Source organism: Durio zibethinus, chromosome 18, assembly GCF_047325235.1.
Source record: "Durio zibethinus cultivar Kanyao isolate XHJ-2024 chromosome 18, ASM4732523v1, whole genome shotgun sequence".
NCBI lineage: Eukaryota > Viridiplantae > Streptophyta > Magnoliopsida > Malvales > Malvaceae > Durio > Durio zibethinus.
In genome coordinates, this window is record NC_143179.1 from 18,349,870 (window position 1) to 18,363,338 (window position 13,469).

The following is a 13,469-nucleotide window of genomic DNA, read 5'->3' on the forward strand; positions in this document are numbered from 1 at the left end:
CAATGATGAATAAAGTCAAAAAGTGTATCTTAATTTTCAACAAGGTGGGATAAAAAATAAAAAAAAAAAGAGATCACTTTATCTTCCTTCAATCCTTGCCACTTTTTCTTCGCATGTCTACTTCGCATGGTTTTTCTTTCACATCTTTCACGAGTTTTTTCTTTATATTTCTATTTTGCATTATTTCCCCTTTACATTTCTACGACGACGAATATTGGTTCATTAGAAAAAACAACAATTTCACTTCTTTTTTCCCTTTTTTTTTTCATTTATTTTGTATATTTCAAAATTATATTATTTTTTGAATATTTTAAATTTTATTTTTTATCTGTTAAATATTAAAAATCATGGTATATTAATTTTTAATATTAAATAACTAAAGTCATTTGTCTTAACTATATGAAAGTCAACAACAAAGGTACACTTTGGGACATGGGTATTTTTTTTTTAAAGGTTTTATACAATTATGAAAGATTAATTTAAGTTGATATTTAACTCGGAGGTTTATATGTTGCTAATGAGATATTTTTTTAATGATAATGATGAAATTATAAGATTTTAAGGTTTTAAATTAAGTTTCATTTATGGTGAGTTTGATTATTTAATTAAGTTATAATTTAATTGATTATTTATTGATATAATAATTAATTATATGAATGTAATATTTGATTATTAATATAATTTAAAAAAATTTCATATGCTTAAAATTTTAGATATTGATAAATTTAAGTGGGTGTAAAGGTATTGTTTTTATTAAAATTTTAAATATTTTTAATTTTGTAGGGCAAAATTATTATTTTATTAAAGTTTAATTGTTGATATAATTGTAATAAATTTTCATAAGCTCCATCGGGATAATTGCCTCCATAACCATTACGTAGATCCGTGCTCCACGACGGTAAATCTAATTCTTTTTTTTTTTTTTAGATTAAAAGTACAGTTACAATCATAAAATAAAACACTAAAATAAACAATGCTTTACTCGGGTGGTAAGCGAACGCATAGCGGCGGCTCTGCTCTCTTAGCTGAATTTCCCTAAAACCCTGCTCTAAAGTCTGAAGGTCAGTCTTCTCTTTCTTTCATTTCTCTAAAACCTAAACTTTTGTTTCTCCTTTCACCTCTTCTTTATCTTTTTGTTATGGGAATTAAACCTGTAGGATTAGCTTCAGCATTGACTATATCTTCTTTGTTATTTGATCTTTAACTCGTAATCTGGAGCTTTTTTTTTTTTTTTTGCCCTCTTTTTATAAATTTTATGGGTCTTAACTAATTTTCGGACTTTAGATTTCTGTTTGTTTTTTTACATCTTTTATACTTATTTATGCCTTCATAATGGGTTTTTGTTACTGCACGATGCGATGCTTTTGTTCTTTTTATGAAATCGGTATTTGCTAAATTATTGTTAAAAAATAGAAGGGATGTTAAAGTTCAAAGCTTTTTGGAATTTTACTCACTCTGAAAGAGTTAAAATTTTTTTTTTTAAGAAGAAGAAATATAATTTTGGGAATTGAGTTTATGTGATTGTTTAAGAAACCTGTAGTTTTTTGTTCACAAAAATAAGAATGTGGTTTGCAGTATTCTGAAATTGGAATTATCCATTTGATTGTTATGTATAAAATCATTATAAAATGTTATGGACTGAGGCTTTGTCACAGAGAGTAGAAAATATAGAAGAGAGGAGAGGGTGATAGAAAAGAAGAGATAGAGATAGAATTTGAAAGAAGAGAGTAATAAGCCAATTCATTCATAATGAGTCTCATTACAGTGTACCCTTATATAGGCATATACGCCAATCATGTGTTGCTAATTACAATGAAATGCTAATTACAATTATTTAGTAATAAGGAAGTTGAGTTGTCAGCTGTCTCGTGTGATACTAACAGATTGCCTTTATCACCAGCGCTCACTCCATGCTAATGTTACCTTCCTGTCATTTTCCCTGATTCTTGAACCTGCCACCTTTAGCTTCTCTGTACCAGAATCTACTGCCTTCAACTTGCTTATGTCATTCTTCAAGCCAACCATTCTACTTGGTTTTTTTAATTCTTCTGCTAGCCCCCACTGTTTTCATCACATTACCCCCTCTTTAGCTGATCCTTGACCCCAAGGATCAAAATTTGGAAACTGAGCACTAAGTGTTGAGTAATCTTCCCAAGTTGCATTCTCTGGGCCCAGGTTTAACCATACCACCAAGAGCTGTGTAACAGTTTGATTGTTTCTCTTAACTATCCTTTTGTCCAAAACTGCAGCAGGATAGACTAGGTGCTGTCCTTCATCGTTTACTTCTGGTGGAGCTATGCTGGGCACCATTTTAACTCCAATCTTCTTCTTCAGCAGGCTGACATGGAACATTAGATGTAACTTCAAATGAGCTGGCAATTGCAACTTATATGCTAGAGGACCAATCCTTGCAAGCACTGTATAGGGCCCCTAATAGCTGGCAGTTTGCCTGTATGGCTGAAGGTTCAGATAAACTTCATCTCCAACCTGGAATTCCCCTTTCACTTCTTTTCTTGTCTGCATAAAATTTCATCCTGTTTAGGCCTTCTGTAATTGATCAATCAGCAATTTGCTCAGTTGTTCCCTCTCCTTGAGTAGTTTTTCTGCAGTAGACACCTTAGCAAGAGAGCTGACATCCCAAGAAAAGCCTGGAGGAGGATATCCATATAACGCTTGAAAAGGACTCATCTCAATTGCAGTGTGGTATGTGGTATTATACCACCACTCTGCCAATGGTAGCCATTTAGCCCAAGTCTTAGACTTGAGGAAGCACATGCATCGTGGATAATGTTCTAAGCATTGGTTCAACCTCTCAGATTGTCCATCCATTTCAGGATGATATGTGTGCTGAGTTGTACTGTAGTGACCAACAATTTCATCAATTCCTGCCATAAAGAACGAAGAAAAATCTCATCCCTGTCAGATATAGCAGCCTTGGGAGTTCCGTGAAGCTTGTGAACATGGTTAAGATACAACTTAGCCACGTCTAGTGCTGTGTAGGGATGGGAAAGAGCAAAAAAATGAGCATACTTAGTAAATTTATCAATAAAAACTAAGATGCAACTAACATTCTGTGATAGAGGCAAGCCCTCAATAAAATCCATAGATATCACCTCCCATCCATGTTGAGGAATTGGAATTGGCTGTAAGAGTCCTAGATAAGGGGCATGGTAATTTTTATTCCTCTTACAGATGTCACACTGTTGGATATATTCTTGAATATGCTTCTTCATTTTTGGCCAATAGAAATATAGCTTAACCCTGTAATAGGTGGCTTGTATTCCCGAGTGTCCTCCTTGTAGTGAATCATGCAACAGTTGTAGAACCTGTTCCCTCAATTGGCCATGGCTGCCTAGGTACACCCTGCCGTTGAACTTGAGTATACCATGAGTGTATGTAAAATGAGGAATGGTATTGGAACTAACAGATAATGCAGTGATCATTTCCTTTGCAGCTTCATCATCTTCATTTCTCTCTCCTTAACCGATTCTGGTATTATAATAGTGGAAGTGAGGCTGTACATTTTTGCTTCATCTCCATGTTGTCTTGATAAGGCATCTGCTACTTTATTCATCTTCCCGTTTCTGTATTAATTCAATCCATTCCCAACAATTTAGTCAGACCCTTCCTCTATATAGTGGTTGTCAATTTCTACTCAAGCAAGTATTTAAGGGCTTCATGATCTGTTTTAATAATAAAAGGTCCTCCCTCAAGATAGTGCCTCCATTTGGTGACTGCCATCAATATAGCCATGTTTTATTTTTCATAAATGAACAAGTCAGCATGCTTGGAACTTAAGGCCTCGCTTAGATAAGCTGTAGTTCTACCATCTCGAGACAATACAGCCCCTATCCCTGCACTACTTGCATCTGTTTCCAAGCAAAAAGACTTAGAAAAATCCGGTAAAGCTAGTACAGGAGCAGCGCTTATAACCTCCTTAAGGTGATGAAGAGCCTTTAATGTCTCAAGACTCCACCGAAATCCATCCCTTTTAAGCATATCAATCAGTGGGTTATTAATTATGCCATATCCATTGATGAATTTCCTATAGTATCCTGTTAAGCCTAAAAATTCTCTCAAGGACTTAATAGTTTTAGGCTGCTGCCAGTTCACCATAGCGTCTACCTTGAAAGGGTCAGTAGATACTCCATCAGGTTAGATAATATATCCCAAATACTTAATTTGTTGCTGCCCAAAGAAACATTTACTCCTTTTTGCAAAAACTTCAAACACTGTTTGCAAATGCTTAAGGTGATCTTTCATATTAAAACTGTAAACCAGAATATCATCGAAGAATACAAGCACAAATCTTCTCAAATGCACAGCAAAGATGTCATTCATTAGAGCTTGGAATGTAGCAGGGGCATTTGTGAGACCGAAGGGCATTAGCTTAAACTCATAATGCCCTTGATGAAACCTGAAAGCTGTCTTATGGATGTCTTCTTTTCGGACTCGAATCTGCCAAAAACCCGACCTCAAGTCAATTTTTGAAAAGAATCTAGCACCTTTAAGCTCATCCAACAAATCCTCCATGACTGGTATAGGAAATTTATCCTTTACAGTCATGGCATTAAGCTGCCTGTAGTCAATGCAAAGTCTTCACAATCCTTCCTTCTTTTCGACTAATAGGCAAGGAGGGCTCCTACTAGTCTGTATTATTGATGAAGATGGCATCTCTTTAACTTGCCTCTCCACTTCAGCTTTCTAGTGATGAGGGAACCTATACGGCCTGAGATTAAAAGGTTGAAAGCGAACTTTGAGTGATATGCTGTTGTCTTGGGTCCTTTCTGGAGGCAGTCCTTGTGGCTCTTTGAATATGTCTGAATAGGAGCAAACTTTGTACTTCAACAGGAGTTTCAGTAGCACTACAGTCAACCGTGAGCATGTATAATTCCCCCATTATTTCGGAATCCTTCTTAACCAACTTTTGTAGTTTTTCACCACTTATGAGCTTAAGGGTAGCATGAGACTGGCCTCCCTTCTTTTTTGAAATGACAATGACATATCATTGAAATCGAAGACTAAAGGGCTAAACCTTTTCATCCAATCAACTCCCAACACCATGTCACTACCTCCCATAGGCAAAACTCTCAGATCATGAGTAAAAGAGTAACCTTGCATCATCCATTTCAACTGCTTACACTTGGCCGTGCTATAGAGTTTTTCTCAATTGGCTACAGTGATGGTCAGTGGATTAGTGTGCAACATTTCGCTTCCATCCTTAGCCCATCTAGGAGTGATAAAGCTATGGGTGCTGCCACTATCAACCAACATATTGATCGGTTTACCTTTAATGCTGCCCTGGATCCTCAATGTACTGTTCCCCACACTTCCAGTTAAAGCATTCATAGATATCTCAAGGTTACCCTTAGTGTTAATCAATTCTTCAGTAGCTTCATGCTTATCTGCATACTGATCATCGTCCTGTACCTCCACTTCCTTAGTTTAATCCACAGTGAGAAAATTCAGTTGCTTATTCTTACAAAGATGTCCAGGAGTGAATTTGTCACCACACTTGAAGCACAGATTTTGAGCTCTTCTCTGTTCAATCAATAGGGCTCAGTTGGTGTTTGGAGTGGTAATTGGTGAGGTTCTCAGTGTTTGGTTTGATGGGTTATAGGATGGTTTTGTATTTTGAGTAAGGGTTGGAGTGGTTCTCTGGAGTTGTTTGTTTTTCTTGTTTTCAAATTTTAGGGAGAATTTTTGTAGCCTGGCTTGTCTATAAGTTGCAGCCAAGGTAGTTGGTTCATTAGCTTTGACTCGAGGCTTAATATCCTCCTTCAAGCCACTAATGAAACTGGAAACAAAATGGCTCTTGGGAAGCTGAGGGTTACAATGCAACATATATGGTTTTAGCTCCTCAAAATTTTCCTGCTAATCCTCCACTGTGGATTTTTGTAGCAGCTTGTTAAACACCTCTATCACATCAGTGCAAGCTTTATCACAAAACCTTTGACAAAGGTCAATAGTAAAGGCTTGCCAATTCACATTAGGTTTCTACATGATATATCCATCAAACCATGTCAGACCATGTCTCAGCTTTTCCCTTTCCCACCAAATACATGACTGCTAACTCCAGTTTCTGATGGTCAAATATAGCAAAATTTGTGAAATATTTCAGGCACTTTATAATCCATCCTCTGGGATTGGATCCATCAAATAGGGGCAATTCGATTTTTGGTCTTGGTGAAAGTATATTTACTGTTGGATTCAAATTAGAACCAACAGCAAGCTCGCTAGGTTTAGATGGCAACATATTTCTTTGAGACACAAATTGGTTATTTTCAAAAGGGCTTTTGGACAAAATACCAGGCTCAACATTTTTATAAGTAAACTTCCCAATATCATCAATAACTGTAACTTCCACAGGTTGTTTACCTTCAGATTTAGACTGAGTCATTGGTGATTGCTGGCTGCTTGATGCATTTTCCACTCCTCCAGAACTAGAGTTTAAAATTGGAAGTTCTTTCTGCAGCAATGGCTCGAGCAATTTACTGAGGTAGGCTTGACTCTCCATCATCTTGGCTTCAAGCCTCTTTTCACATTCATTGATACGAGCTTGGTTCTCCATCAGCTTGGCCTTGAACTTCCGCTCTCATTCCTCCGATCATGGTGGAACAGTTTTTTTGTGCTGCCTGCATGATCTCCAGTTGTTGAAAAGCTTGCATCTGCTCCTGCAGAGAATTCAGCCTAGTTCCTTCCGCCATGGTCCTGACTTTGCTTTGTTTTCCCAGCTTGGTGGTTGGATCCTTGGAGCTCTGATACCAACTTGTTATGGACTGCGGTTTGTCGCAGGGTAGAAAATATAGAAGAGAGGAGAAGAGGATAAAGAAGAGATAGAGACAGAATTTGAGAGAAGAGAGTAATTAGCCAATTCATTCATAATGATTCTCATTACAGTGCACCATTATATAGCCATATATGCCAATCATGTGTTGCTAATTACAATTATTTAGTAATAAGGAAGTTGAGTTCTCAGCTGTCTCGTGTGATACTAACAGACTGCCTCATCACCAGCACTCCATGCCAACAGTCTCACCCACCTTCCTGTCATTTTCCCTGATTCTAGAACCTGCTACCTGTAGCTCCTCTACCAGAATCTGCTGCCTTCAACTTGCTTATGTCATTCAAGTCAACTATTCCACTTTGTTTTTTCATTCTTCTACGAGCCCTCACTATTTTCATCAAATAAAAATGAGGTTCTGAGTCTATTTGTGACTGTTGGCTATAATAAGTGCAGTAATGTGCCTTATTTGGATTTTTTTTTGTTTTGGTTTAAAATCTTTCAATAGTATATGGGTAGCTTGATTCTCTTGTTTGGAAGAATCAAGTGGAAAATGGTTGTTATTAGGAGGTTAAATTGTAGTTTCTAAAGCCAATAGCAGCAGCATTGTGTAGATTCTGTTCTTGATTGCATCTCTCTGATGTTCACAGAGGACAGGATAAATGTGGCACTTATCTGAACTGCTTCTTATAGTAATGCTATGTTGTATGCAATGTTTTATTGTATTGTATGGTAGACATACTGGAACTGTAAATGGGAGGCAGCATAAAATCCAGCTTTCGTTCTGCATCTTTTATAAGTCATTGATTTGATGCCTTTGCCATTGGATTTGTAATTATGTGGTAAAAGTAAAGTTGAATGGTTTTAAATTTAATTTAACTGCTAGCTGTTCAGTCTAGAAATGAATAAAGAAAAGTTCATGTGCTGTACTTTCCTCTTTCATTGAAGAGTGCAGAAGAGGACATAGGGAAAGAGGAAAGGGTTTGGCTACTGCAATTTGTGATGGTAGAAGTGTGGTGGTCACTTCTTGGGGCTGCCGTCCCAGCAGTCATCGCAGGGCAAGCTTTTAGAATGAAGAAAAGGCATGCTGAAGAACAGAGAATTAAGAGTGCCAGAGGAAGGGAGAAGAGTTCAGATGATATTTTTGTTTGTGAGAGAGTGTGCACTTCAAAGAGAATGTTGAAAAAGGTCGGTGCATTTTCAAAAGATCCAATTCCTGACACTTGTGTAACTGTCTGCGGTGTGTCTGAGCTTGATGCATGCTCCGATGCTTGTGCTCGTACTGTGTGCGTCAACCAACATCAGGTGCCCAACTGGAATGATATTTGCCTTAGAAGGTGTCAGAGTGAATGTCTTAGATTTTCTGCTTCCCATTCTTCTTAGTGCAATTTCCTTTAGTTTTCATTTTGAACGGCAAAATATGTAGAACATTGTCTTTTAATTACAGTGACTGCTTTCTCAGTTTCAGTTGGTGGTCTCTAAATGGTGATCCTTCTAGCTGTCAATTTTAAGTTGAATGTTTGTTGTCAGGATGGGCTTTTAAACTCATAGAATCTATGCGGTTTCATTGAGCTCGAAACTTTGAATTATGAAGTCTTCTACTGTGCTGTTCTTTATTAAACAAATTCAGATCGGACAAATCTGTTTCTCCGTTGATGGTACCTCATTTTAATCTAATTGCTTTAGCATATTGAAATGTAAGAGTACCTTATGGTTCTCTTTATACATAATATTGTCAATGATCCTTACGCGCATGCTTATCTGCAAGTGGAAAAGAAAATATGATGCCTAGCTCATTGGTCTTTCTGTGCAAGTTCTCCAAGCTTTTGTTTCCTGTTCTGGAGGTTGGAATCCTGGACGAGTGGGATTTTATGAAATGCGAGAGACTGTGTAGCGTATAAACAATAATAATAATAATAATAATTCAAAATTCAAAGCTTGAAAGCGTTTGAAAATGGATTTTGCTATGGATTAATCGAACATTCAAATCTAAGGCTCACCCAGGAACTTAGATTATATGGAAAGTACATTATAGGTTGACATTGAGTGCATATTAGTAATTGACGAGATCATAAAACAAAAATTGACTAAGAAAGAAAACACCTAAATTACTCAACTGATAGGGTTTCCGGATCTAGTTTAAAGCTCATCATGAGATTCTTCATTATCTGAGACACTCCCTTTCACCTTCTCAGCGGTCTTGTGGACAGCTTCTGCAGCAGATTTCGCAGTTTCTTCAACCGTTGCTTCACTTGTTCCAATGCTTTTCTTGACTGCTTCTTTCATCTCCTCTCCTACACTATCTGAACCCCTAGCTTTTGCTGTGCTTGTGCCACTAAAACTGACGAGAGACAAGGAACAAAACATGTTAATGGTGAACGTACATTCATTCAACATTCAAAACTAAATAATAACAAAAAGAATAAACTTTCAATCTTACTCTAGATTTGGAGGAGTAAACTGCAAGTGGAAGTCATGGATAATGGTTTTGATCTTTTCCCAAGAATTTTTATGAGATTTCTTCAACAATGAAATGGTGCTTGATACAACCTGGAAGAATGATGGTTTCTCTTCATTGTGCTGCCCGGTTTCACAAACTACTGATAGAATTTGATGCGACAGAATGATAAGCCGAACAAGAAACAGAGTCGAGCTTCTTCTTCTAGATTTGTTCATGCTTAAAAATGAAGAAACAAGAAAAAGTTAAGTGGTAGTGGCAGCATAATGGCATTTGCTCTAGCTTTGTAGTTAGGGGTGGCTTCAAATTTGCACACGTTGTACCAACTAAAGGAAAGGTGGCGTTATCGCCTTGTTTCTGGGCATCCGTTTCTGAACATTTCAAAAGGATGATGATTTTTTTTTTCTTTCAATTTTGTTAATTAATAAATAGGGTATAAATTAACGTAATGTTTCACAAATAATTTGCGAATATGTTTCCTTTGAAGGAGTGATAGTTGTTTTTATATATATTCGTTTATTTAATTTAATTAAAATTATTATAATATTTTAAAATTTCTTAATTAAATAAATAAATCGTAAAAATAACAAATTTCATTATATACAATTCATTTATGCCCCCTATTAGTTATACTTAAATTGATACTTTACCCATATAGCTTAGTCCGGTTAGTAAGAAAAGAGTTTTATGGCTAAAATAATAAAAATATAAATTTTATTATTTTATTTAAATAAATTTTTAATACTTTTATTGCAATTTGAATTAAATATGAAATTTTTTTTTATTTTTCTCAAATAAAAGATTACATTATATATCAAAGAATAATATGAGAAAAGGGGCATTTTCAATTTTATCTTAATTATTCTGAGCCAATCTAGCATCATAATTTTTGTTTTATATTAGAGGCTATTAATAATAACGAAAGAGTATGAAAAACTTAAAAAAAAAAAAAATTTAAGATGATTGAATCAATTCAAAATAATTATAAAGCAACGGGCTGTTATAATAATTTTTAAATTTTTTGAAGAAAAAAAGAAAAAAAAGATGATAATTGGATTTTTTTTTTTTCATAATGGATATATATTTTATTTAACATTTAAAATCATGAAAAATTATAATAATCTATATTAAAAATATTTTTTTGAACATAAACGACATGCTACTATAAATTTTTAAGAAAAAAAAAAAAAGAAAGAGTGTCGCCTAAAAAAAATCAAGTTTTATACGATAAATTTAATAAATACAAACATATATTTTATATTTTAACCCAAAAAAGGGAAAAATGAAGGAGATATGGGTCGGGTCAGTTGGCCGGCAAAGAAAAGTAAAAAGCCCAAGCCTTTGGTTTTTGTTATAACAGATTTTAGGACGGAAGACAGAAGAACATACATAACATTTTTTCTTTTAGCTCTTAGGTTTCTGTTTCTCTGCTGACTGCTCTCATCGAAATCAAACAGGTAAGAAGTAAGAAAATCAATACAATTATGTGTTTGATCTTCGCTTTTATGGTTTTATAAAATTAAATTTCTTTCAGACAAAACCCTTGTCTAATTATGTCTGGCGAAGAGGAAGAAAACGCTGCGGAGCTCAAAATTGGAGAAGGTAAACCACCTTTTTCTTTTATTTATTTTTCTCTTTTTCTTTATACGTAAGTGATTAAAATTTTTAAAACCCATATCTTTTTTTTTTTCTCGTTTTGGATAGAGTTTTTGAAGGCAAAATGTTTGATGAATTGTGAAGTGGCTTTAATTCTTGAGCATAAGTATGAGCAGCTTCAGCAAATGTCTGATGATCCCATGAATCAGGTTTCCCAGTGAGTTTCATAAGCACCCTCAGTTGTGTATTGGGTCTTTTCTTTTTCTTGTTTGATGATCTCTGCGTAACCGGCTTACTGGGGTTTGTTTGATTTCGCAGACATTATTTTTTGTAAATAATTAGCTGCTTTTTTGGATATATATTTCGGACCTGGGGATAAACTTTGTGTCATAGCAATAAAATTATTGTATTTGTTTTGTCATAGAAATAGAATTATTGTATTTGTTTTCCTGTTTGTAACATTGTCTCCGGAATTATTGAATTTGTTGTATCAACTTCCTAGCCTGAGGGGTTGGTTCAGCGCATATGATAAGATTGTGTAGGATGCAACTTCTTTTTCAATTGCTATAGTTTTCATCGTCTATAGTCTTTTAATAGAACAATCAGAAAGTTAGTTGGATTAGATATACCGTATGGATGATTATATAATCCTATAAGGGGAAGAAAGTTGGATAAATCCCAGGTTCATGTCGAATAAAGTGATAGCACTTTGTTGTGCATGAGCCAAAATAAGATAAAAGAAAGTCAATTTACTCATCAATTTTATTCTCTCCTATTATATCCCTAATACTATGCACTAAATGGAAGCTGACCGTATAAGATGGATTCTCTCATGGAATGTGGTATTTACAGAACTTCACATGCCTTTATTGCTATTTTTCCTCTCGCACTTGATGTGGTGGATATATATATTTTTTTGTGTTTGTTTCACAGGGTATTTGAGAAGTCACTGCAGTATGTAAAGCGCTTTAGCCGTTACAAAAATCCAGATGCTGTTAGACAAGTTCGAGAGTATCCTCTAAATTTCTAAAAATGATAAATAGACTTTATTTTTAAGCATATGTGCATATATTTATATACTACTCTGCACAAGCTTTTTGGGCGCTCCTTGGCATTGCTATCTTTTTTTGGAACTGTCTACTATTGCGTTATGTTTTGTTTGCATCAGCTTATGGTGGAAGTTAAAAGAGGTTTAAGCTAACTTCAGCTGATGTTAGTTGAAGGAAATCTTGGCACATTGTCAGTTTACTTTTCTAGGATCTGATTAAGGCAGATGCCATTGTTTTCTTTACATCTACTATTTCCTCTGATGACATTGTTGGTAATGCTTGTGCTTGGTTTATTGCTTTTCTTAGGACATGTAACTTGCCTCTTTAATGTGAACCTTAACTGACATTCAGAATTCTGAGTAGATATCAGTTAGCTGAATTTGAGGTGAGGATCTATACTCTATAAAGCAGTAAACTTCAAATTATGAAGTTAATGATCGTGTGGAAATATTCTTCATATTGTGCTACTTATGCAGCTTTGTGTTCTTGGCAACCTGTGTCCTGAAACTTTGGAGGAAGCAATTGCTATGGTGCCTTCCATCAAGGTATAAAATGTTAAGTACACTTTCCTCTGTAATTGTTACCTCTTTTGAGCCCATTTTTCTTTCCATTGTTTGAATAGTCATAGGGTGATCTACAAATTCAAATTGATTGGTCATTGTTCTTCACATGCATTTCTTCCGTATATGTTGAGAAAGATTTATTTGGCATTTCTTTCTGTCTACCTTGACACAACAAAAATTGAGACTCATTGGATACTATTAGAGTGTAATTTGTTCACCCTTTTTCGCGTGCATTGTTTAGCACATAAGTAGATGGATTTTGATGGCCTCTCTCTCTATGGTAGGACAAAACAAGGAAAAAGACTCATCAGATGCTATCCTAGTCCTCTAATCCTTTTGAGGCCAATTTGATTTCTAGAATTTTTTGGGTTTCTTCTTACTTTAGCAAGAACTTTTGAAAATTAAGATAAATTGTTAAACTTCCTTTAGCCTCTAGTAACGAATTGTCTTTGCTATGCAGATTAAAGGACGGGCTCACGATGATGATGCCATTGAGAGAATGTTAAATGACCTGTCTCTTATAAAGAAATTTGAATAGTGGCCACTAAATTTCTGGCTGCCCTTACTGACTGTATTTGAACAGGCACATGACCACTGAAGCCGTTAAGAGAATGTTGAATGTGCTGTCTCTAATCAAGAAATCTATTTTGGGGCCATTACATTTTGACCTACCCATGTCAAAGGTATTTGAAATTGTGGTGCAGTCAGTTTGGGATTGAGCTTGAATCTTAGTATGCCAAATGGTTTATGTTTTGTAATTATCTCAGTAAGGTTTGACGAATGCATTCTTGGAAAAAGGCTATAGCTATGCATTCTGGTGACTTGTGCTGATTTAACAAGGATATTTTTATTATTAGATGGTTGTTCTTAATGAGAAGTTTGCTTATAATACCAAAGGTCTGTTTATATAATTTGATTGCAAAAAGTCAAATTCACACTTATTTATGAGATGAAAGGAGTAAGAATAATGGTTCAACCATATAAGGAGAAGTACTCTTCTTTCTTTGCCTTAGCTTTTA

General features: G+C 35.1%; 3 protein-coding genes across 11 annotated transcripts; 2 read left to right on the top strand and 1 right to left on the bottom strand.

Moving 5' to 3' along the window:
- The first annotated feature begins 939 nt into the window (after window positions 1-939).
- Window positions 940-8,251, top strand: LOC111299820 (uncharacterized protein At5g64816). Of its 9 annotated transcripts, none has more exons than XR_016329946.1 (4): window positions 957-1,061; window positions 6,370-6,499; window positions 6,575-6,862; window positions 7,733-8,251. XR_016329946.1 is itself a non-coding variant. In XM_022895286.2 (2 exons), exon 2 carries the CDS (start codon window positions 7,787-7,789, stop codon window positions 8,165-8,167), a length of 381 nt encoding a protein of 126 aa, XP_022751021.2. In that variant the 5' UTR covers window positions 940-1,061; window positions 7,733-7,786; the 3' UTR covers window positions 8,168-8,251. The 9 variants fall into 9 exon arrangements, 5 of the variants coding, with proteins under 5 accessions (XP_022751021.2, XP_022751023.2, XP_022751022.2 ...); XR_016329947.1 differs by having other exon boundaries at window positions 7,740-8,251; XR_016329949.1 differs by lacking the exon at window positions 7,733-8,251 and having other exon boundaries at window positions 953-1,061; window positions 6,385-6,499; window positions 6,575-6,714.
- A 444-nt stretch (window positions 8,252-8,695) lies between these two features.
- LOC111300994 (uncharacterized) lies at window positions 8,696-9,543 on the bottom strand. Its single transcript, XM_022896529.2, has 2 exons — window positions 9,225-9,543; window positions 8,696-9,125 (listed from the first exon to the last, which is right to left on the bottom strand). The coding sequence occupies exons 1-2, from the start codon at window positions 9,458-9,460 to the stop codon at window positions 8,924-8,926; spliced, it is 438 nt and encodes a 145-aa protein (XP_022752264.2). The 5' UTR covers window positions 9,461-9,543; the 3' UTR covers window positions 8,696-8,923.
- Window positions 9,544-10,490: 947 nt separating this feature from the next.
- On the top strand, window positions 10,491-13,361 carry LOC111299822 (DNA-directed RNA polymerase II subunit 4-like). The gene is made up of 7 exons (XM_022895289.2): window positions 10,491-10,699; window positions 10,777-10,844; window positions 10,947-11,055; window positions 11,772-11,849; window positions 12,239-12,272; window positions 12,364-12,432; window positions 12,911-13,361. The coding sequence occupies exons 2-7, from the start codon at window positions 10,796-10,798 to the stop codon at window positions 12,986-12,988; spliced, it is 417 nt and encodes a 138-aa protein (XP_022751024.1). The 5' UTR covers window positions 10,491-10,699; window positions 10,777-10,795; the 3' UTR covers window positions 12,989-13,361.
- The last annotated feature ends 108 nt before the right edge of the window (window positions 13,362-13,469 follow it).